This window comes from Sardina pilchardus, chromosome 17, assembly GCF_963854185.1.
Source record: "Sardina pilchardus chromosome 17, fSarPil1.1, whole genome shotgun sequence".
In the NCBI taxonomy this organism is placed as follows: Eukaryota; Metazoa; Chordata; class Actinopteri; order Clupeiformes; family Clupeidae; genus Sardina; species Sardina pilchardus.
Window position 1 is genome coordinate 27,154,290 of NC_085010.1, and position 26,047 is coordinate 27,180,336.

The window sequence follows — 26,047 nt, forward strand, 5'->3', positions numbered from 1 at the left end:
CCTTCCTCCCACCCACTCTCTCCACTCCATCCCCGTGTCAAAACGACCTAATCTATCTCTCACTTCTCTGCCTCACTCTCTCTCTCTCTCTTTCTCTCTCTCTCTCCATCTCTTTGTGGAGTGGTTGAGGTAAACTAAAAAGGACCCGTATGCTTGTAGTAGTACGCTCGTGACTACTACCATTGATCAGCTGCCCACTTGCCGTGTTCCCCCGCTGAGGAGGCAACAAACAACTTCCAGCGGTCCCCATGGCCACAACACACAACACACAACACGCCAGAGGGGTTACAACACACTCCCTCTGGGCCACCGTACACATGCTACTTGAATGGGTTTCAAATACTCTATACCTGCAGGCATGGTGAACAGGTAAAGAGGTAGGAAGGGGGGATGGGGGAGGCAGAACGAGAGAGAGTACAGTGTATTTTGGTGAAAAGAGAGAAAGAGAGAAAATAGAGGAGAAGAGAGATGAAAGCTTCTTTGTATGTAAGCCGAGTGTTATCTGGTAGACGCTTGGACTTATCTCAAGCTAAAAACGGCCGAGTATCTTTTCATCAGAGTTTTGTGATACTTCAGATGAATAGAAAGCCCCCTCTGTTCCCCTTTGCCATCTCCTCCTGGCAAAGGTTGTTGGCCGTTGATTAAAATCTTTAATACAAGGATATCTCTTAGATATCACCTTCAGGATCTGCTTTGCTCCTCTCAATGGAACATTTCTTGAGTAACTGTCCTGCAGCTGCCCTTCAAGTAAGCGTAAGAAGCAAAGATTCTAGAACAGAGCTCTGTTTGTTGTGTAGGAGGACATAGGTATGAGATTATTTGTAAGCTTTTGACAAATTGGGTGTTTAAGATTATGTATTAGTTTAATTTCAACTGTGTTGTGCGTTTGGAGTCATCGTCTATTTTGAAAGTTGATTCAGCATTTACATATGAGATCAAATTCTTCACCATGTTGAGGAATACCAATATCTATGTCTATGTCAACTTATGCAGTCAGATATCACCGCGGTGGAGCGTTTTATGGCATGTTTTTTTCTACAATGATAATGCTCACTGATACCGCATAATGTGTAATAATGATTCTGTCGAATGAATATGCAAGACACACATATAAATATATATGCAAGGCACACATATAAATCACACACACACACACACACACACACACACACACACACACACACACACACACACACACACACACACACACACACACACACACACCATCATCCTAGAGTATTAGAGTTGTTGGATGCCCGCTTCTCCTCTCTGGAGGACGTTACAGATCCAGAAGAACTGAAACCCTTAGGCAATAAGACTCTTCAACACAGCTAAACTGATTTATTTTGTTAGTTATTATCTGCTGATTTATTTATTCAGTATCACCGAATTGAGCTAAATCCTTCTGTAACAAAAATACCACCAACATTGTTGTGGGTAATACAAGTATCTATCTATCTATCTAAGTATCTATCTATCTATCTATCTATCTATCTATCTATCTATCCATGCTATAGTCTAGCCTGAAAGAACATCGTTTGTGATAAGGTCATTGCGGTGTCCGGTTGATGCAAGACCACACTGTCAGAAGCATCAACACTCAGTGTGTCGCCTTCGGGGAGCGGCGTTCTGCCATTGTCACACCTGTTTTCGTCTGTGTGTTGTGTTCCCATGGCGGCAACTCTTGTCACCGTGGCAATGCCAGAATACACAATCTTGGTTTTCTCTCAAAAGGCCGACAGGTGAATGTCAGACAATACCCATGTCATAATGATATGTCACAATGGGCGAGGAAGGGTGATCAAAGGAAAAGTGATCCCTGGAAGTGTCTGAGACAGAGAGACAGAGAGAGAAAACAATTCTGTTGACTTACATGAAATATCCGAATATCTATTCCCATCACATTAGATGTATTGAGTTTCTGTTATTTATTTATCTTTTGATTATTACTTCTATTTTTAACAGCTGATTGTGTCATTGTTTTCATCGCTGTCATTTGTGTATGTGTGCGTGTGTGTGTGTGTGTGTGTGTGTGTGTGTGTGTGTGGATGTGTGTGTGTGTGTGTGGATGTGTGTGTGTGTGTGTGTGTGTGTGTGTGTTTCTGTTTGAAAGAGAGAGTGAGAGAGGCAGAGAGAAGAGAGTGTAAAATTATACCCAGACTGTGCAAATCACTGAGCCCAAGATCCCAACTCCCAACACTGTTCAGGGAATTGATGTACTCAGAACCCTCGACTTCTATTTTAGGAGCCTTTTTTATGATAGGCTTGTCATTTGAAAAAAGGCTTCAGAAATGAATGAGTAACCTAGTTCTTTTGAAAAATCACTCTTGCTAGCCACGTTTTTTTTTCTGTTATTTTACCTTCCGCTTACCTTACTCCTCTCTCAGTGTGTGTGTGTCTGTGTATGTCCGTGTGTGTGAAAGAGACTGTGTGTGATGATGACAGATCTGTGCTGTTGTGCTATTTCTGCCGACAGGCACGCCATGCCTAACAGTCTTCCTAATGCAAGGCAATCTGGCTGTAATATCCATCTGCTTCATTTGATGGTGCCCAAGAGAATCATTCAGGCAAGCAGAGCATTTGTGTTCCTGTCCACAACCGAACCACTAGGCACGAAGATATGACAGCTTTATCCATTAGAGTACACTGTAAGACAAACAAGGGCCTCACTCAACGAAAACAATTAGTATCATTGCCAAAGTATAGGTGTTTGCTAACTGTTCATTCACAAGTCGCTTGTAACACAGGCATCAAAGTGTGATGAATTTTCTGTGTAGATGAGGTTGACCCTATCTGGTCCTTCACGTTCAGGGACTCTTAGCCTAAGGTGACCACATGTCCGAGACCAAAACCAGGGACATAATCCCAAAAATGTGGAAAAAACGGGGACATTTTCAGTTTGATCTCCGAAAAACGGGGACATACAGTAGGTCGTTTTTTTGTATTTTCCTGGGGACAGGCAACCAAAAACGGGGACTGTCCCCCCTGTAACCGGGGTCATCTGGTCACAAATATCTTAGCCTCACACAGAGGTCAGTGGGATGGTTGCATTATTTCTCATATAAGCCTCTGCATCAAGTTCACCATGTGAGCATAGGCTAATAACAGAAGGCTTCCACACGCCTACACAGTACCGTTATATCGTCTGTAAAAGATTAGTTTGGCCAGTGGCCAGAACTTGCTTTTGCTCCAGCATCTCTGTGTGTGAGATATGTGTGATGTGATCTCTCCTCTGGCATACAGTAGGTCACATAGCCTCTGGCCTTGTGCCTACGGCCGAATCACAGCCATGGTGATATCTCGGAGTGAGTTTGGCGTTGGTAGGTGATATCGCCATTCGCCATGGCTGTGATTGGCCTGTCATTGGCCATGGTGTTTACAGTTCTGCCATATTGCTTAAATGTGCCTCAGATATAGAGGCAAAGTTCACTAACTGTAAATACACTGAACTCGCAATGTCAATCACAATTAGCAATCTGGCTTGGAGATCTACTTCCTATTTTGATTTTTCATTTCCACATTGACTTACAGTGCAATAAATCCATCTCATTGGCAGTTACATGCTTTTCTACTCCGCACTTTAGCCGCTAAGCATCTACTGTACACTTGCTGATCTGGATTAGCATCATCATCATGAAAGGACTGTTTGAGCAGCAGTCAATGGAGCTAGCGTGGCGAGCTCACGGTACTTCTGAGGTACTTCTGAGCAGCCCTCCATGTAATGGAGGAGATATGGGGAGTGAATGATGCTCTGTCTTTCTCTCTCCCTCTCTGTTTTTTCTCTGTCTGTCTCTCTCTCTCTCTCTCTCTCTCTCTGTCTCTCTGTTTTCTGTCTCTCTCCCTCTCTGTGTGTGTCTCTCTCTCTCTCTCCCTCAGGCCCACTTCATTTTCTAGTCTTTTTCTCCTCCTCGACACCCGCTACATGCTAATCTTTTCATCAGCTCGCACAAAAAGACAAATCAAAAGCCCATTACCTGAGGTATACTCACAGGACTTTTTAAAGAACAGGACTGATTAAGTGCGGAGAACAGAGAGTGTGAGTGCAACTCTCTCTCTCTCTGTGTGTGTGTGTGTGTGTGTGTTTATAAGAAAGAAGAAGAATGTGCGATGTTTGACGTTGCTTGCCTGTGTGTACATGCTGTGTGCTTTTAGAGGGCATGTGATGAGGCTATAAAAGTTTGACAAGGCTCGAACAGGATGTGCGTTATTCTTTCATCGCGGCGCCTGTGTTGGCGTGCTTTAAATATGACAATAATATATTCATATATTCAGAAAGCCCAGCGGAGGCCCAAGAAGACAGTGACAGTCGCCGGGTTCTTTTCTTTTTTTTCCCCTGAGAAGACTGCCTTGATTCTGACATGTGTTATCGTACTTGCAGACGGAATTTAATCAGAACGGGTAACATGTATAGTGAAGTCGTGAAAATAACGGGGGATGAGGGGTTCAGACGTTCACCAAAAGGGCATACTCATGACACACTGACGAGAGTTCAGACTGTCAAAGAAAACAGAGGCACATAAGACACAGCTGTGACTGTAAAGATCAGCAGTTCTAGTTGCAGATAGGGTTAAGATTTCAACTAAGCTAAATAATTTAGATAGTCTGGCAGAAAGGCAGACACCAAGACTCAAACTAAGGCATGATTGATTTATCAATCAGGTAGCATCCCGATTCACCTGATTTGTTCGGGCCGGAAGGTTACATTGTGAGACTCAGTAGTATAATGAAAGACGTATGAGATGGTCAAATAAAATAAACATGCATGTTCAGAAATTCAATTAAACATAAAACAGATGACAATGCCGGGGGATGGACATATAAAATATCCATAAAATATCCACTCCAACTCCTCCACTATCCCTGTGTCCAACAGTGTCCAATGTGTCTAGTGTCTCCAGTCAGAATGTTTGTGTTGTGGTGCTGCTATTTTTGTGAAAGTGTTGCTCTGGTGATTTGAAGCTGAAGTCACTATTTGCCTTCACACATTCTCTCTCTCTCTCCGTCTCTCTCTGTGTCGGTCTCACTCCCTCTTTTCTTTCTGTTGTGGGTGGGTATTTGTCAAAGCCCACTAAAACTAATGAACGCAGACAGCATCATTCTAAGAAAGGCCCCGTGTATCTAAAAGAAGCGCCGGTGGTTACACAACACGACCAGTGGCATTTAGTGGCCAAAAGTCTGATGTCATTTATATAAGTATGCAAGTAAGTATATATTTATTTATTAAAGTATAGCCTACCGCCCCTTATGATATCAGCTACAACTGTCCGTATAAATTGTGCTTGTCCTTGTGTCCCTCAAAAAATGATTTTGTGTTATAATTCCCAGAAGACTTTCCCAAAGGCATGTTTGGCCGACATCACATCACTCTACAACAGAGCTGAAGTGTGAATCCATGTTGGCACCAGTTGAAGATGGTTATGGTTATGGTTATGGTTATGGTTATTTAGCAGACGCCTTTGTCCAAAGCGACGTACAAATAAATAACAATACAAATTAAATAACAGTGAACAATTATAAAAAGGGAGAATAGCAATATTATCAATAAAACAATCAATTAAGCACTAACCTAATGAGAAATAAGACAATGAAATGAGAATAGCAATCAAATAAGTCACTCAGTTAATTATATAATAACAATAACTATAGCATGGTATGGCTAAATTTAAGGACAATAGCAGAATAAATGTCAAATTCTAACAATGGACAAATTATAACAAAACAATACTATTATACAAACCATAACACATAACAAACGCTCAAAAGACTAAGTGCATATTAAACAAATATGCCTTAAGACCCCTCTTGAAAGATCCAAAACTGTTGCTGGAACGGAGAGCACTGGGCAAGATACAGCAGAGTGCATCGCATAACACATCTGACTCCATCTCTGTCGACCGGTCTTGTCACCGGGAGTGTGAATTTGAGAGAGTTCAGCCAGCGACATGTTTAGATCTCCCCCGACATGCTATTTGTGTGGCTGGCCCTGCTACGGGAATTTCCTTCGCCGAGCCGTAAATAACGCGACGCAATGCAACACGGACGGGCCAAGGCTCGTTACGTTCGATTTGCTACAAGCCCATAAATACAACCAAATCATGCTAATGCCCTATGGACTGGATGGCTATTTACGTCCATTTAACAACCCAGTGTATTCGTTTCCCGAGCCATAAAACATACTTGTGCTGTTCGGCTGGTGTGTTTTTGCCAAGGGAGGCCTATTCACTGCTGATGGATGTGACTGATAGGCGGTCACAGTCGCAGCACTTAAAGTGGTTATTCCTCACTGTGCTTTTGTCTGATAAAGACATGCCCATTTCGATTCAGATAAACAAAATAGTGGTGGGTGGGTGTTGTGGTGGGTAGGCAGGGACAGTCGAGTGAGTTTTTGTTTCTTTTTGTTGCCGCGACTTCGCCTCCTGACAGCTTGTCTTGTCGCCTGATATAGAAACGGAGGAGTGTGGCGCATGTTGTTTGACACCCACCCCGTAGAAAAAAAAAAACACCACGACCACCCTCCCGAGTTTAACGCGACGTGACATGAGGGACTGCGATCACACCCCAGAGCTGAGAAAGGTGTGCCGGCGCCTCCGTACCTGTCAGCCCAGGCACGTGTCCCGTGTTCTATTTATAGCCACGCGTGCGCTGATGGATGTGGAGGGAACCACAACAGAGCCTTTCGAATGAGAAGGCACAGCACTCAAAACATCCTCCATAGAATGGGGTTAGTTCATAATGCCAATATGACAGTTGTGTACACACATATCCCGCCCCTACCGCGGCCAAAAGTCGACATGTGAATTACAATGTGCCAATCATGGGCTGTGTTGTGAATACATAGTAGGGCCTACCAATCATGTGTTTTGATCTTGCCGTTGATCTTGCTTGCCGAGGTTGTTGTCGTGAAGCCTTATGTTATGTGCAGTTCTGCCTGAAATAGGTAAAAGTCCAAAGGGCGTTGCAATATGGCCGCTGAGTGGAGGGACTTGCCTTAAAGGACTTTGACCACAACCTCTGTGACATTTGCTATGGGTTAGCTGTATAGCTGCGTTTGGTGAGAGGAACTGGGAATGAATCAGAGACCCAATCAATGCTGCGCCCCTTTTTCTCCCATTTGTCACCTCACCTGTCAATCATTTCACGGCAGTTGGTCTAATTACCTGAGAGCCTCATATAACTATACAGTGTTCTGAATGGAGAGTATCTCATTAGCTGTTCACCTTGTGTCTGCAATGAAGTGCTGTATACTGATTGTATACACACACACACACACACACACACACACACACACACACTTCCATACAAACCCATCCCACATTTACCCCAACACACTTAATTCATTCTTTACGAGCTCCACAGTAACAATGAATTATTCAAATGAGAAAGCCTGGAAATGTTTGATTCGCCGTTTTTTTTGTATGTGTGCATCTGGTTGGTTGCCAAAAGCTGTGGGTTTACGGCTAAAATACAGGGTCCCCTAGTGAGAGGGAGCAGACTGCCAGCGTGTCAGCTAGAATAGAAATCATAACGAATGAATGTGTGAGGGAGGAGAGGAGAGGAGACAGAGAGAGAGAGAGCACGAGCGAGAGAAAGAGAGAGAGAGAGAGAGAGAGAGTAAATCTTTAAATCATTTGAGACTCTCATCTGTATTCAGAGCCTTTTTCTCCTGCCTCTTTTTCCTGGTCTATTATTTACAGCTCAGCTGTGTTCGTTTTCCCAGACTTGAAATCCAATCCTTCCTCGGCTCTGTATTATTGTTCTACATTTCTGAGGCGCTATCACTGGAGCTTCCATTTGCTCCGGAGCCAGTGTGTCTGCTCTTAGCTGTAGACAGACACCCTGATGCGCCGAGCTGAGCATCCCCCAGTCGGCGATGCTGAAATCCCCCCCCACTCTCGTGGACTCCCGCGTCTCTCTTCGGGGTGTGAGCGGGGGAATCCCGTCCTCTTCCTGCTTTTTTTTCTGTCTCTTTTCGCGCCAGCAACACAGTCATTTATTTTCATTTTCTCTCTGCTGCTGTTCGTTCTCCCATTTCTCCTCCTCCTCCTCCTCCTCCTTTCCCCCTCTTTCTCTCCCTTCTCCTCCTCTTTCTCCCCCTCTTTCTTCCCCATTCCTCTCCATCCCCAGTCTGACAGGTCTCAAACGGAGAGATAGCGAGGAAGAAGAAGGTTAAAAAAAAGAAAAAGCAGGACCGTTACCATGGCACCACATGATCAAGGGAGAAGCTTGGTCCCCCCCCCCCAGATTGCAGGCTTTGTACGAGACATGATTGGGAATATTGTACCCACACACTCTATGCCTCCGTGTTCATTTTCCCCCTCATTTCTTGTATATACTGTATTTCTAATGAACGTCCCAAGTCTGGCACATCTCATCAGTGGCTATACGTGGAAACTGCGAAGCGTTCGGTCACGGCTCAGAAGCCTTTTTATTCCGCAGGTTCCTCTGAGAAATCTGGGCAAACGACTTTCATCTCGTTAGCGGCATAATTGTTTGCTGATATTGCGAGGCACCAAAAATGACCCAATCAAGGAACCTTATAAGCTTGCCATTTCAATTACGATCTTTAATTATGGAACATGCACACGCGGAATGGAATTCTGACAGAACTGTCTGAAATTACCCCCCCATCCCCAGAGATGGAGTGCGTGTCTGACTACAGGATCCGTAATTGCATGTTAGTGGGGAAAGAAAAGAAATGGTCCCTAACTGCCATGTTCTCATTTGGAATCATCTCAGGATCCCGCCGGCACTCGGCTAAAACGGCAGGATGGTTTAACATTGGGCTTTATTGATACCACACTCACGTAGTTGGAGGAGGGGGGGGGGGTGTAGGGCGGGACGAGGGATGAGATGTGTGGAGGAACCTCCGGGGTCCCCCCCTCAGGGTGTGCTGACGTCAGGGACGCTGTGAAATCCACGAGCTGAAAGCCAGTCGGGGCAGTCGGCCAAGAAGCTGCTGTGCACGCGTGTGTGTGTGTGTGTGTGGGGGGGGGGGGAGTGGGTGAATGTACATATGAGTGTGTGTGTGTGTGTGTGAGTGGGCCTGTGTTTGTGTGCGTGAGTGGTTCTGTGTATGTCTATCTATGTCGGGGATGTACATACTGTGTGACATACAGGTGTGTGTGTATGTGTGTTTGGGTTGTGTATATGTGCATGCGTGTGTGTACGTTCAGTACATGCACACGGGCATACTGTTCGTGTGTGCGTCTCTGTGTGTGGGTATGTGTGTGTGTGTGGATTGTGTTTAAGTGCATATGTGTGTGCATATGTCTGTGCGTCTGACTGTGCGTGTGTGCATCTGTGCGTGCATGTTTGCGTGTGTGTGTGTATGTGTGTGTGTGTGTGTGTGTGTGCGGGTGTGTGCGGGTGCGGGGAGACTGTGGCGCGGCGTCGGTGGGGGCGTGGGGACGAGTGCCTTGTGTGTGTATGTGTGTGTGTGTGTGTGTGTGTGTGCGGGTGCGGGGAGACTGTGGCGTGGCGTCGGTGGGGGCGTGGGGACGAGCGCCTTGTGCCGCTCAAACAGATGGCTGCGTTGTGGGCCAGAGGAGGTGGCGCAGACGGAGCGAGATGATTGGTCAACCCTGGCGAGCTGTCGCCTGTGCGCCACATAACTGACACTGGGTTGGTTGGGTAGGAGGAGGAGGAGGAGGAGGAGGGGAGGAAGAGGGAAGAGAGAGAGGGGAGGAGGGTGCCTTCATTTGGGGGTGCCAAATTGGTGGGGATTTTTGACGAAGGCAGGCCAAGGTTTTCCCCTCCTGTCTAAAAATAGAACAGTGTTTCGTGACAGAATAACTGTTTGTGTGTCTGTGTGTGGGTGTGTGTGTTGCTCTCCCTCTCTCCTTCTCTCTCTCTCTCTCTCTCTCTCTCTTTCTCTTTCTGTGTGTGTTTGTGTGTGTGTGTGTGTGTGTGTGTTTTTGTGTGTGCAGGGGTAGCCCAAAGAGGAAACAACATATCGCATTACTCACCAAATCTGACAAGTCTGATCTCAAGCGGTGTCCTTTTAGTTGTGGATTTACTCAGGCAGGATATTTCGAGTGTCGCTAAGCTTTGGCAGTGGAAGCCGTCTCATTCTCATTAATGTCTGACTGCCTTAGCTAATTTATTCAGACACGTCATAATCCTAATTCTTAAAGGCAAGGAAAATACACAGCTATAGCTACCTGCCTGAGGCAGGTTATGGTCTATGGTTTGAGTGCTTTTCTGTCAACAAATACGAATGCTTTGCCTTTTGTTGAGGCACACTAAACATAAGTGTGTGTAGATAATTGGTTGTGAGGCCCTGGGTGGACTACAAGCTCTCTCATTAACCCATGTTGATGTAATCATAAAAGTTGTGTAAAAGTTGTTCACGTATTTGTTTGTGAGTGTGTGTGTGTGTGTGTGTGTCTGTGTCTGCTTGGGTGAGCATGTGTGTGTGTGTGTGTGTGTATGTGTGTGTGTTTCTGTCTGTCTGTCTGTCTGTCTGTGTGTGGCGGTGTGTTCAGCCTACCATCTACAATAATACTGAGGCCAGAGGATTGTCGGTGTGTGTATGTGTGTGTGTGTGTGTGTGTGTATGTGTTACTGTTGAGCCTGCTAATGTCCAGGGAAGGGTACTTTTATCTGTGTGTGTTGGTGTTTCCATGTGTGTTTGTCTACATGTGTGTGTAATCATATGTTGATAGTGATACATATACTGTATCACTTGGGCCCGTAAAGAGAGAGAGGCATTGAAACGTACAGCCTGCATCTCAATGATTCATCAACAGAACTCCCCTGAAGGGCATGGTTTAGTTGTTATACACCATCATGGGGAAGGCTGCCATGTTTAATTCAAAAGCATACATCAGGAACAGAATAAATAGCTTCACGTGGTGGTTTATACATCCATGTCGGAATATGAGACAATTATATAACACACAGTGGATTGAATGTTGATTTCATTCCACACAGATGTGTTTTGTGGAGTGATGTGTTGCTTTATTACAGTAGTTATGGGTGGACGGTTGGATAGATGCCATGTTTCATAATTGTGTGTAAGTGTATGTGTATGTGCGTGCCTGTGTGTGTGCTTGTGTGTGTGTGTGTTTGTGTGTGTGTGTGTGTGTGTGTGTGTGTGTGCATGATATCTTCCTTGCCAAGTTAAAACATCTGGCACATTAACAGAAGCTCAATATGAGCCAATCCTCAGTGTGATTGTCTATTAACTTCAATCAACCCTGTATTGGTAGTGCTATGATGTCAGGGACCCAGAGTAACTATATTGAAGCAGGCAGCAGTACAACATACAACAGTTCTTGTGGCTTAGATCACTCTACCAAATAAGTTCAGGGTTTTTGCCCTTATACGTTTAGTAAAAGTTAGCGAGAAACAAGCACAATTAAATCTAAAAACTCAGATTTTGTGACCAAAAATATATGTCTGAGCTCATTTTACGAGCCATCTGCCAGCCTACTTAAATAAATAAACATTTATGACTTGATCATGTTTATGATACATTCGTAATGCACTATTACACCCCCATTTACTTGGCACCGTGTCACAGGGCTAATCTTATATTATTTTGGTGGTGTCCTTGTGCAGATGGAACCATTAGGCTGACATCATTTTTAAGTGAGAGTATGGACACAGGGCTTCGTATTACTTCATTTTAATGTCCTGTAATCGATAGTCAACAAACTGTCGGTAGCAATTTAGCAAGCTTTCAACACGCCCGTCAGCTAAGCAGACTTTGCAACTACCTTGGTGACAAGTGACCTAAGTGACAATAGCCTAACCCGGACTGTTCTCCTAACCTTTGGTCTATCCTTATTTGTACCGCGCTTCTACTTGCCAAATGCTTTGATATCTGTAATAGACCGACTAATCTAATGTATTAATGACTCGCCGTTGACTCATGGCATGGCAAGGAGCCCGGTCTCATATAGCTCCCAGCAAATGAATAAATGGCGCATGGAATTACCACACATGGAAATTATCACACAAGAAATTACCACACATGGAATTACAGACATGAAGCACATAATGCATGGGGAGACTTAGGGTGCCACTGTGAATGCATATGGGGAGAAAGACCAAGGGCACGCTAAAGTGACCTACATAGTGAGAAACACATTATGAGAGCATGGGTCATACCATCCTCTGCAGTGAGAGAGAGAGAGAGAGAGAGAGAGGTGGGGGTGGTGTGTAGAGGACTTATTTGGAGAACAAACACAAACATAAACACAAACACACACGCACACACTGTCAGTGAACTGTTGATAAGCTAACGTCTATTAGCGATTTATTGAAACTTATTTCGAGAACACACACACACACACACACTGTCAGTGAACTAATGTCTAATAAAGAATTGGGAACTCACCGATATATCATAGCAGCCATGCCATGCTAAAAGCACAGTACAACAGCAGTGGATTTGGCTATTCCCCAAATTCAACAACCGGACAGCTATCCGCAGCCTATTCAGCAAGAGCTAATATAAGAACGGTTTAAGTAGTGGATCAGGATGTGAATGAGAACCATGCAGGGGTGCCCTGTCCCTGGCTCGGGTTACCCGTAAAAGTGTTTTATATGATTCTGACACAGACACAATGCTGAGAATACCAGCTGGATTTAATGGCACTATTTTTTGTGTAGGGGTGCGGGGAGTGGGGGTGGGGGAGGGAGGCTCAGCCTGTCAGTTGTTCCTTTGACATTTGAACATGAGATGGGAAGAAAAGGACAATGTTTTTAAATAAAGAATACGACTCATCCGCAATAAACGGCAAACAGTGCCAGGTCACCCTGAGGATACAATATCTCCCCTAGTGACCCTGCCCACACTCATCCCACCTCTCTCTCTTTCTCTCTCTCTCTCTCACTTGCTCTTTCTCTCTAACAGTTTTTATCCCTATCTTTCATGACCCCCCTCCCCGCCCCCACCCTTGAGAGCCATTACAGTGATCTCTACATTGCTTCCACCTCTCTCTGGTTCTACCCCCTGTCTCCACTCGCTCGTCCGGCTCAGCCGGTGGCAGTATTGGCAGTGCCCGCCACGCCAGCCTGAATGGCACCCAAGGGGCTCATTGGTGCTGGGCACTGGGAGTCTGACGAGCTTGACTTTGCCAACGGTAGGTGGCGAGTGGTCATTCTCAGCCGTAGTGAGGTGATTGGGCTAAAATAGTCTGCCCGAGTGCCTCTGGGTGGCTAAGTGGACACTGGTGACCAGACAGGGCTGCCCGGTGATCAGTTTGCCACATCCTGCCCTTGCTGCCTGCCAACGGTTGATGTTGTTGTTGTCTAACGACAGGTCACCTTCTCTTTTTATGCCTCATTCTTTTCTCTGCTATGAGTGATTCAACGCTGAGCCACGGTCTAGTGGTTTGGGATCGGGGCTCCCAAATGGAACACCAGAAGGTTCTGAACTTCTATTCTAGAATTCTAGAACCTGCCTCTATGCAAGGCACTTAACCAAAGATCCTTCACTCCGCTTTAACCCTCTCTGACTTAACTGGAGTTGCTACAGGGAGGCTTTTCACTGTAAACACCCACTGTAGATTCACTAATATGAGAAGAGCGTCAGCTACATGACAAATAAAGTAAAATCATGTAATGTACTGTAAGTAATACGTATAAAATGTAAATAAGACATGAATCCATGTGTGTTCTAATCTCCCAGCTCTTTCACAGCCTTTCATTTCGCTAGTCTGTCTTGTAGCGGTTGTCTGTCTCATAGTAAATGAGTAGATTGAAAACATCTTCCATCATCGTGCTTGATAAGGACCCGTTTGCATCATTAGTCCAACTTCTCTCCCACGTCCCCATAATGAGTGCGCCACGCCGCGCCAACGGAGGCCCCCGCTCCATATGGTATTGCACTAATAGAGACAGCTGTTTTTCTCCCTTCTATCACTGGGCCACCTATGTGCCTACAGTACATGAGGAAGCCGCTCGAGCTTTAGTCACGGTTAGTCATGCACACTGACAGAGGGAGAGAGTGTGTTTGGCTGCAGAAGGGGTAGTGAAGGAGAGGACGGCGGGCATATTTGACAGTGTGTGTCGTGTGTGTGTGTGTGTGTGTGTGTGTGTGTGTGTGTGTGTGTGTGTGTGTGTTTTTCTGTGTTTGTGTGTGTGTCATTATAGATATGTGTATTTATGTATTATAAGTGTGGGTGTTTACGTGTGTGTGTGTGTGTGTGTGTGTGTGTGTGTGTGTGTGTGTGTGTGTGTGTGTGTGTGTGTGTGTGTGTGCGCGTGCGTCCGTGCGTGCGTGTGTGTTTGATTACCAGCGTGTTTGTGCATGTGTTTTGAGAGTGTGTTTGTAATGGCGCCCTTAACAGGGGGTGAGTCAACCGTTTCCCAGCAGCTGGGGGAAGATGCATTTAGGCTCCTTTAATTAACACTTCTGCCTATCATGGAGACAGAGTCTGTGCTATCTACAGTCTGCTAAAAAACTTTCCCTTTTTCTCACACACACACACATGCGCTGTTACACTCACAGATTGCTCTCGTCTTCTTTTGCTGCCTTTCTCACTCCACGTTTTTCCTCTCTATTAGCTCCCACTACTTTTCGTTCTTTTTCTTTTTCGCACATTCTTTCTCACCTTCTCTCTCTCTCTCTCTCTCTCTCTCTGTATGGTGGTAAGTGGTAATTAAGATTCACACATTCTAACCTGTACTCTTTGAACACCCTTTAAGTTTGTATTCTTACAGAGCACAGGATAATACAGGTTGTCCTAGCTGGTGACTCTCTCAGTAGGTTTCCTTAGTTTCTCTCTTCTTTAGGGACATAGAGACCTATTTATTGGCAATAACCTTCCCAAAAAACATCTTCTAAGGTCCCTTTTTCCCTCTCTCTTTCTCTCTCACACACACACACACACACACACACACACTCTCTCTCTCCATCCTCCACTCTCTATTTCTCCCTCTCTCAGTCTCTCTCTCTCTCCCCCTCTCTCTCTCTGGGGCTGGTAGTTGAGGTCAAGTTGAAACGAAGTGAACATGGCGCTCGCTTGCTTGCAGACAACCTCTCAGGAGGGCACAGGCTGCCCCAAATCTGTCCCTCCTGTGACCGCTGCGCACCCCCCACCTCTAGCCGTGAGTGTGGTGGAGGTAAGCCTATCAGGGGAGTGCTCTAGAGGACACTTCTCCTAGTCCGACTTCCCTCAATGCACGCTACACTCTTTAAAAAAAATCAGTTATTGGGGTGCTATATAGAACCATGAAAGCTGGGCCCCAGCTGTGGCGTGACTGGCTGGGGCACTTGCACCGCACGCCGGCGACCCGGGTTAGATTCCCGCCCTGTGGTCCTTTCCGGATCCAACCCCAATTCTCTCTCCCACTCACTTCCTGTCTCTCTCTACTATCCTATCTGATTAAAGGCAAAAAGCCCAAAAAATAGACTTTAAAAGAAATTGAAAAAAGAAGAACCATGCAGGCTTTAAAGAACCCTTATTTGAAGGATCCTTCAAATGACCCTTCAATGGTTTAAAAAAAACATTTAGGGGTGCCATAAAGGCAATAGAACCATTTTTGGTTCTATATCGCATCTTTTTTTCTAAGAGTGTAGCACCTAGCAGATGCGCTACTAGCCTTAGAGCTTCCCTATTCGTTAGCTAGCCATGAAAGTGATAATTGATATTGTTAGCAAAAGCTCTGTACATTGCATGCAGCAGTAGTTGTTTGGTGTAGCCTCTTAGCTTATCTCTTTGGAGCTGTTAGCCAAAGACACTTAGCCTTGTTACCGAAGTTGTGTGCTATAGCAAAGAAGATGTAGGTCAGAGGGCTTCTGCGTTCTGTTTTAGTAGTGCGAAGGTGCTCTTTGGTTGAACGTAACTTTGTTGAGATGTTTTGAAGAAATCCAAGGCCCTCTTCGTCTTCATTAAAAAGCTTTTCATTAAATCTGAGCTAGTTCATAGTAGAACAAATTGCCAACATGTTTCGGCCTGCAGTGGCCTTCATTGTGTGCCATAGCGTCTTAGTATTTTATCTGGAGCACAAGGTTACCAGCCCGAGACGTAGTGGGTGTCAATGCCACACAGAGCGATCTCAGCATGTTGCGTAAGCCTGTTGCAATCAGGGGTGCGGAGTGTGCACTTTAAAGTTGTGTTCTGACTTTGTAGCGTTCGATAAAACATGAGGCGAAGGATTTTCAGCCATGCAGGCTTAAATGAACCTCTCTCCATGAACGTGTGCGATCCACTGAGGTGACCCCCTCTTTAAACATTTCGAACAAGCTTTGATCGTCATCATCATGCAGAGGGCAGGTTGACAAGGCTGCAATCAAAGGATCCTATCCCAGGGCAGGTCTCCATAGCTGTAACTATTGAGCTACCACACGTTCATACATGAACATTAAGGTGCTAATGGCATGTGTGCTACTATACTGTGTGGGAAAACATTGCGCGGGCAGATCCGCCAAATATCTCGTGTTCAGGTTATAAAAGTTGTCACATTTTCTGCCTATGGTTTAAACATAGGACATTACAAATGTAACCAAAAAAAAGCATATCCTAATACAGATGTACAGACAAAACACATAACATGCATCCTTAAATAGATATGTATTTAAATCACGCCTGGGCATTGTCAGTATATGCTCTCAGTAATGCCAATCACTTTTTTTCCCACAACAAAGCTACTGACAGGCATTGCATAGAATAAAGCAGCTCAGATGTCTCCGTGCCACGCTACACTATACTACTTTAAACAGACATAATAGTTACTGAACGCCACGCTTTCATGAACATAAGCCACGCAGTAGCAGTCATACTGTGATCACGTCTCAGTCCTTGATGGTCACGAGACAGCCGGCGCTGTTAGAAGTGATATAGCCTACCAGGACAGCCACAGGCTAGGTAGAGATCAGACGCTTCCAAACGATCCTGTTTGTCATTTCCTTTCAGCATCCTTTTTTTATGGCCATTATGCACGCTCCATTAAAGCAATGAGGATGTAGACCTGCTTTTTTTGCATAAACTCAAAGCAATCATATTGACTGATGCTATCATTATGTTTAATAGAATAGGCAAGCATCCTGTTACGGAGTGGAAACCAAAGAGGGTAAAGCATGATGTCTTCTCTGGTTGGTGAGGATTATGTGAAACCGGAATCCAGTGGTAATGGCTACGTTTGTATTTATAACCGAGGTGACGCATTTCATGTTGTTGCCCCAAGGTTTGAAATGACTGAAGATAAGACTGATTGTAAATATTAGGATCAAGTGATGAGCAGGTGATATCGCGTCGATTCTGTCTAAGGAACTGTTCCATGGCTTTGTGGGTGACCTGATGTTGAGTGAAGTGGTTTTTAACATTAATTTATTTAATTTATTTTTCCATATTTAGTCTTTTGAATGATCAAAGCCTTTTCTATAATTTCAACCTTGACATTGGCAGTTGATAATTTTTGTAAAATGCAATCACCTTTCGGGCAACTAAGTTTTGGTGCAAAGATCAATTTAATGGCTGATGTTTTCTAGAATGATTCACTTGTGTGTGAGTTGTACCACCTACCATCACCACCAGCACCACCACTTCCCCCACCTCCTATGACTCACTATCGCCTCATCACCATTTGATTAGACCTGGGAAACACAGAGGCATCTTAAACACACACACACACACACACACACACAAACAAACAAACAAAAAGAATCGTTCCTGATCGACCCGACCTGAGCAACTCATTTGCCGTCGGTGGGAGGGTGTCTTTCAGATGTTAATTGGATTATTGTAACAGCCCAGGGTGTGCAGTGAGGGTGGAGGTGGTGGAGGTGGTGGAGGTGGTGGTGATGGTGGTGGAGGGGGGGGGGCGGAGTAGTAGATGGGGAGAAGAAAAACAAGGAAACTAGAACAGCACACTGGCTATCTGGTTGCTGCGCGGTTGTCAATACGCCAGTCTGAGCTGGCCACGGTGAGAACAATGAGGTGAGGCCTGCTGGCACACAGCGCTGAGCTGAGCTCTCTCTTCTTATGCTGCCTCTAATGCAGTTCATGAGCAAATGAGTCTGTCAGCGTTGGAATAAAGGCATCACTGTGTGTGGCCTGGCGGGAACTGTGGTGCCACACACACACATACACACAGACACACACACACACACACACAAAACACACACACGCAAACAGATACACACAAAGCACACACATGCACAAGCACACGGTGTGAATGAATTTGTTTATCTCCCTGGCTAATGGATTCAAGTCTATTGAATCCCACAGAGAGCTGGCATTTGGTACACGGAAGAGATGTTAATTAATATTGTTCAAGCTTCCTGGCTGACTCTTTCTCCCTCTCCCCCCTATTCTCTCTCTTTCTCTCCCTCTCTCTCTCTCTCTCTCTATCTGTCTCTCCTGCTCTCTCTCTCTCTCTCTCTCTTAGTTTGTGGCCCTTGCCTCCTTGTTTTTCATCATGGTCTCCATCACCACGTTCTGCCTGGAGACCCACGAGGCGTTCAACACCATCATCAACAAGACGGAGGCGACGCGCGGCAACGACAGCACGCTGGACGCCGGCCCGCAGTACGAGATCGAGACCGACCCAGCGCTCACCTACGTGGAGGGCGTCTGCGTCCTGTGGTTCACGCTCGAGTTCCTGGTGCGCGTCATGTTCTGCCCGGACAAGCTGGAGTTCGTCAAGAGCCTGCTGAACATCATCGACTTCGTGGCCATCCTGCCGTTCTACCTGGAGGTCAGCCTGAGCGGCCTGTCGTCCAAGGCGGCCAAGGACGTGCTGGGCTTCCTGCGCGTGGTGCGCTTCGTGCGGATCCTGCGCATCTTCAAGCTGACGCGCCACTTCGTGGGGCTGCGCGTGCTCGGCCACACGCTCCGCGCCAGCCTCAACGAGTTCCTGCTGCTGGTCATCTTCCTGTCGCTGGGCGTGCTCATCTTCGCCACCATGATCTACTACGCCGAGCGCATCGGCGCCAACCCGGCCGACCCCACCGCCAGCGACCACACCATGTTCAAGAACATCCCCATCGGCTTCTGGTGGGCCGTGGTCACCATGACCACGCTGGGCTACGGCGACATGTACCCGCAGACGTGGTCGGGCATGCTGGTGGGCGCTCTCTGCGCCCTGGCGGGCGTGCTGACCATCGCCATGCCCGTGCCCGTCATCGTCAACAACTTTGGCATGTACTACTCGCTGGCCATGGCCAAGCAGAAGCTGCCCAAGAAGAGGAAGAAGCACATACCGCAGGGCGGTGCCCACGCCGGGGGGTCGCCCACCTACTGCAAGGCCGAGCTGCACGCCACCTGCAACAGCACGCAGGGAGACCTGTGCCTGGGGACGGCGCCCAGGATGCTGGAGCGCAACCGATCAGGTGAGAGGGGCGCGGGGGAAGGGGAGGAATACTTAGGGAAGGAAGGAGGAGAGAAAGAAATGGGGTGAGAGGAGAGGAAAGGTAGAGGAGAGGAGAGAAGAGGAGATGAGAGGAGACAGGAGGAGAGGGTGAAGGAGAGGAGAGAGGAGAGAAAGAAATGGGGTGAGAGGAGACAGGAGGAAAGGGTGGAAGAGAGGAAGAGGAAGATATGGGGTGAGAGGAGAGAGGAGAAAAGGGTGGAAGAGAGGAGAGGAAGAGGAAGAGATGGGGTGAGAGGAGAGAGGAGGAAAGGGTGGAAGAGAGGAGAGGAAGAGGAAGAGATGGGGTGAGAGGAGAGAGGAGGAGAGGGTGGAAGAGAGAAGAGGAAGAGGAAGAGATGGGGTGAGAGGAGAGGAAAGGTAGAGGAGAGGAGAGAAGAGGAGATGAGAGGAGACAGAAGGAGAGGTGGAGGAGAGAGGGGAAGAGAGGAAAGGAGAGAAGAGGGGGAAGGGAAAAGAGTAGAACAGGAGAGGTGAAGAGAGAGGAAAGTGTGTGTGTGTTAGTGTGTGTGTGTGTGTGTGTGTGTGTGTGTGTGCAGGACAAGCATACGTGACTCCTCTCGCATTACAGTAACTTGCGCATGAACCTTGACATGTTTTGTGTTGTCTATGATGTGATCGATGGGAGTGGATCACATGCAGTGTGGTTGGAGATTCTCTTCTCATGTGGAAAGGAGTTGTCATTTTGAGGAGTATTCCTCAGGGAACACTTTCTCTCTCTCTCTCCATCTCTCTTTCTCCTTCTCTCTCTCTCTCTCTCTCTCTCTCTCTCTCTCTCTCTGGTTGGCAGCATAAGATTGAGCTCCCTTTCTCCTCTCTAACCGCCCGCCTGTTGCCACGGAGATAAGACCGCGGTGCGCTTGCGGATAATTCAAGACTGGAGATGGGCATTTCATCCTCCGATTACGCTTGGCGGAGAAAAAAAACAGAAAAGAAAAAGAAAAAAAAAGAAGACGTCAGTCCTTCCCTAGCTACCATGTTATTGTTCCCAACCCTTATCTCAAGGTTACCCGTTCTTGTTGATTGTGGTAGTGATGGTGAGAGAGAGTGATGAGACAGGTGGGGGCGTGGAGGGGAGTGGGGGGGGGGGGGTGGAGGTTCTCGGCGTGCCCCTGTTATTGTCTCTGACACTGTCAGGTGAAGATGTGGACGTGTGAATGTGTCAGGCGCGGGCGTAGACAGCGAAGGGGGGGCTGTTTTTTGCGGCGCACGAAACATGAGATGTCGTTTTCGTCAGCCTCTGGGTGTCACGTGTCGTTTTTTGCGTCTCGCGCCGGGGCTCCAGGAGGCGAGAGGTGGACAGACGGGCTAACATCGCTCGCATGATGCAAATCTCCGCGTTTGAGGTGGAAATGAGCGGATGATGAAAGCGGAGCGCGCGGATGACACAACTGGATTATCGCGCCATCAGCTGCAGACCATTTTGTTTCCGCGAGATCAATCGGTCACTGTGTTCGTCAAGTCCTTTGTGCTACCTGTGAGTGAAGGTTGAAACAGGTATTGATGTTTGTGCGTCCATGCTCAACCTAAGAACTGCCCCTTAGTAAAAATAGTACAACCAGTTACTGCTAATCAACCATCAGATTGACTTATTTTGTAAAAGTAAGCAAGAGTAACTAAAGATGGTGAGATTTAATAAATACAGGCCTGCCCATGGACACTGGGTACGTGATTAGAGTACAGACTGTAGAATACTCACATAGACTATATAGAGACTACACTAAACTATGCACGCACGCTCGCACACACACACACACTGAAAAAGACACACAGAGAGACATCAATACATACACACACACTCACACACGCACACACTCAAAGAGATACAAAGAGAGACACCAAGACACACACACACAAAGAGACACATAGACACTAAGACACACACACACACACACACACACACACACACACACACACCACACCAAGGCTAGCATGAGTCACCACATGAGTCCACCTGTGGTCTGTCTATCTCAGACTCCCCGCACTCTCCGTCGACGCCCCACTGTGCTCCCCACAACTCTTTTGAAGTGTGTGTCCGTTTTTTTATTACACGCCTGCCTGACCCCTTCTTCCCTGCTGACCTCTCCCCCCCACACACACACACACACACACACACACACACACACACACACACACACACCACCACCAACTTATCTCCTCCCCCGTTTTCTCCCATGCTCAGTGCTGTCGGCCGACTGCAGCGGAGGAAGTGACATCACCACGTCGCCGGAGGAGCGCATGCCCATGCGGCGCTCGAGCACGAGGGAGCAGGACCGGCAGGACCGGCGCAGCGGGGGCACCTGCTTCCTGCTCGCCGCCAGCGACTACACCTGCCCGGCCGACGGAGGCATCCGCAAGACAGGTACAGGCCTCGTACACACACACACACACACATACAAACACCAAACACATTCCCTTTTGACAACACATGAGACACAAAAGTAAATGTACAAAATCATAAACAGGTAAATTGATGGTTACCCTCTCTCTCTCACGCACACACACACACACACACACACACACACACACACACACACACACACACACACATACTGTACATACAAACATCAAACACACTCCCTTTTGACAACACATGAACACATGAGACACAAGAGACACAAAAGTACATGTACAAAATCATAAACAGGTAAATTGATGGTTACCCTCTCTCTCTCACACACACACACACACACACAAGCAAACAAACACCAAACACACTCCCTTTTGACAACACATGAACACATGAGACACAAGAGACACAAAAGTAAATGTACAAAACCATAAACAGGTAAATTGATGGTTACCCTCTCACACATACAGAGACACAGATAACACATACTCACAGACACAGACAGACAGATATCCCCCACAGTTATACAAAACATGCATGTATACACACACACACACACACACACACAGAGAGAGAGAGAGAGAGAGAGAGAGAGAGAGAAATACTTCCTCACACAATTATTCTGAATCACTCAGGGAGACGAACACTGCAGTCATCCATCAAGCTTTCATTCTCATCCATCATACTCTGATGAGTATGGTGGGCTCGTGAGTGATGTGATGTCATGTGATGTGATGCTCTTGTCTGTCATGGAGTATAGATCCTCCTCAATTACTCGTCAATGTTCAATAAGACCGCCACAACTGATAGCAACACAGCGTCACACATTTTTAAATCACCCTTACTTTCTCTTTCTTATCGTTGTTGTAGTTGTTTAAATCACTCGAAGGAAAGCCAAATGTCCACAATTTTTTCGGTATATCAGACATTTGGGGATTCAGTCAGAAGATATAGGCTAGCAAAACACACGCCGACACTATGCTAAGGGAGGCCTCCATGATCCACACTTGCTCAAATGCTGCTCAACACGTGTGTGATTTGACACGATTTCATCAGCATGGCAGTGTGCTCCTTTGATTGTCGCCTCAGGCGGCAATAACGCTGTTGTCATCGGCAACAGGGAAGGGAACCCATTTGAGTTCACCTAAGGAGGACGGCATAGCTGCGGGGCATCGCTAATGGCTGCTTTGTATGCACAGGCTAGCACATGCTAACTCCCCTGGGTGGGAGCAAGGGGCAGGAGGGGGGCATTAGAGCATTGCCCCAGGGCTATGTTGGGAAATGGCCCCTTCACCGTACCAGCAAGACAGCCCAGTTAAGGGCAGAGCCCAGACAACCTGCCTTCTGCTCATCCACAGGGACAGGGAGCTGAAAGGGCATCTTAAGGTTAGCATCTGCTGAGCTTAGCGCTGAGGAGAAGGACAAAGCACAGACATAGGAGTCTCATGTCCGACGCTATTTTTATGCCAAAGGCAGAGATGGGTTGTACAGTAGATAGCAGAGAAAAACTGGACATGATAGCGATGTCTGAAAACCTGAAAAACCTGAAACCCTTCAATGTCTGAAGCCTGCTTTTATGTGGATAGGCTTTTATATTTACAGAAATTGTCGACATGTGAGAGAATCTTTTTACAGACTGAGGAACTTATCACAGTTTATTTACTTGATCAAATGCATGTGTACAAACTTAGAACATAAACATATAAACATAGAACATGCTCTTATTACTGTTAATGCTAAATTGATATTTTATGGACAGAGAATAGGCTATAAATATTATGAGAATATTTCTCCCAAATACACCAAAGGGAAACCATGAGTGATATGACCAATAAGAAGATGAACTCTAAGTGATTCACAGAATAAACTCTAAATATCTCACACACATAGTAAATGTCAACGTGCTTACGGAGAAATGACTTGAGCAGAAAATTAAAGATCTGTAAAATATGTATGATGTGCCCTTCCACTGACAGTGACAGTGGATTGACTCTTCAGTAACCTCCATTTAAACCATTCAGAATGCCTGAGGACTCCACTCGACTCCTCACACAGCACACAGTCTCTAAGGCCCTTGTGATTTCCCATGGGCTTCTCAAACACAGTGTGCACAAATGCTGGCCTGCTGCAACACTGGCAGTGATGCACATAAATCTGGAGGCACACAGCACGCGTTGTTACTTCACACTAGCGTTTGATATGCAGCTGCTGCTGGTGAACCCGGCAGGTGTCCATAGCGTCACACATGGTTATTATTTTGAACATGCCTGGATGGATGTAGGTTGGGGACTTGGGGACACACAGGGACTTTTAAGAGAGAGGGAGAGACAGAGAGTGAGAGAGAATCATCAAGGAAGTTGTGGCTTCAAAAACCAGAAAACCCCCAAAGCGCTCTCTTTTTAAAACAGTTAGATAACCTTCATTATCATAGCTCGTACAATTACATCTCGAACCTTTGAAAACTTTAGAAACTTTTTGAAACACTTTCATCAAGCAATCAAGCCGAGGTCATGAGGAAGGAAGCAGTAGCTCTCTCCTGCTGTGTCCAGCGCACACTGGCGTGTTAGCCCCACGGCGCCCCCGAGGTCTGATGGACTCCAGATTAAAGGTGCAGGGCAAAGGGGGACAACCTGGGACCACGAGACAGTAACCCTCTGACAGTTAGCGCGGATCGAGGCTCCAGGTTTAGGAACAAGAGCACTTCCCCCTGTATTTTGTGTCCGTCATGTGGATTCGCTAATTGAGGGAACAGAGGTTGCATCTGAGTGAAATTACCCGTCTGGGCGGGTGGGTGCATGAACCAGTAGCTTTGAACCTCTGAGACACAGGCACCATGGAAACTCTGTCCTCTTGGGATGGACACGCTGGCTTTCCATTGGTTCACGGTCAGTAGGAGATGTTGATGGGCAGGTTCTGTCTGAGATCAAGCGAAGAAGATGAATTTAATAAGTCAATTTGGCAGTCCACAGACTTAATCTAGTATAAGAGAGTTAATCGAAAGTTTTAAATGTTTTGGAAAATGGAACACTAAATAAAAAAAATGCTACTTAAGACACATCCCACAAATTACCACAAACTGCCAAAGACTTAGGGTTTACCTTTCTCTATGTCAGTCAGCTGGCCTCATTCCGTCTATTCAGCACAGACTAAAGAGGGAGAACACACATCTTGGCTTGCTTGCTTTTGCTGCCTCACATGGAGGACAATGACATTGCTTACTTTTGATTGTTGTTTTGTGTGGTGTCAGCTCAGGACTTGGCCTATGTCACTGTGAAGCAACTAAGTCATTTCAACACAGTTTAAGTTGCCTTTCAGTTCATCAAAATGTGACTTTAGTGAAGGCCAACACAGTCTTCGATGACTCTTATAAAATACCCCAGCTATGCTATAGCCTTGGTTCTGCTTCTTTATGTTCTCCATCCTCAGCATCACAGAGCATCACCAGTCACAACCATCACCACGTCGCTGTCACAAACCACCTTTCAGTATCTTCATTTCTAGTACCATCACCAATATGGCAAGCCTGCTAAACACACATTTTAGTATACAACACTGTGTGACATGTAAGAAGTACTCATACCTCATTGCACTGGTACACTGTTCATCTTCACTAGCAGGCATTCGACTGCACACTTTTGAAATAAAGCTGTTTTCACTGTATTTGCACTGGGCATGATGCTATGTGCCTGAGAATATGTCTTTCTTGTCACGCTCCCATAAACTCTGGCTGGGTCATTATTTTTTTTGATATATTTTTGGCTGTCTGTGCATGTGAGTGTGTGGGTGGGTATGTATGTATGTATGTATTTATTTATGTGTTTGTATCTGTGTGTGCGTGTGTCTGTCTCTGTCTATGTGTGTGTGTCTTTGTGTGTCTCTGTCTGTGTGTGTGTGTGTGTGTGTGTGGTTGTGCCAGAATGGGAGCGTTTGCACCACTGCACTGCTGCGTGTCTTAATGTGCATTTTCTCGCATTTGAAGGCTACGAGAAGTCGCGGAGCTTAAACAACATAGCAGGCCTGGCCGGTAACACGCTGCGGCTGTCTCCGGTGACCTCTCCCTACGGCTCGCCCTGCCCACTGCGCCGCTCGCGATCCCCCATCCCGTCCATTCTGTGAGGTCCCCCATCCTGGCGTGACAGGTGTCCATACCTGTGCCTGTAGAAAAATATCCCCAAACCCTCTTTGTGGAAGACCCCCTCCACCCATACACTCACCTCTGTAGAGTAGCACAAAGGACATTGTATATGTTAGTCATTTGTAAATATAAAAGGTCATTATATTGGCATTTGCCTAAAAAAAAAGAATTTAGAGTTCCCTTCTATTTGAAGTGATCCAACTAGATGTGACTGCTGTCATTGTAAATTATTCTGATTC

The 26,047-nt window shown here is 46.3% G+C and overlaps 1 protein-coding gene across 2 annotated transcripts in view; it reads left to right on the plus strand.

The window, feature by feature from the left end:
* Nucleotides 1–26,047, plus strand: part of kcnc2 (potassium voltage-gated channel, Shaw-related subfamily, member 2) — a 60,342-nt gene that overhangs the window by 30,349 nt on the left and 3,946 nt on the right. For both annotated transcript variants that reach the window (XM_062517980.1, XM_062517981.1), the window contains exons 2-3: nucleotides 18,343–19,285; nucleotides 21,506–21,685. In XM_062517980.1, the coding sequence (XP_062373964.1) occupies nucleotides 18,343–19,285; nucleotides 21,506–21,685 (1,123 nt within the window). The remainder of the gene's footprint in view (nucleotides 1–18,342; nucleotides 19,286–21,505; nucleotides 21,686–26,047) is intronic.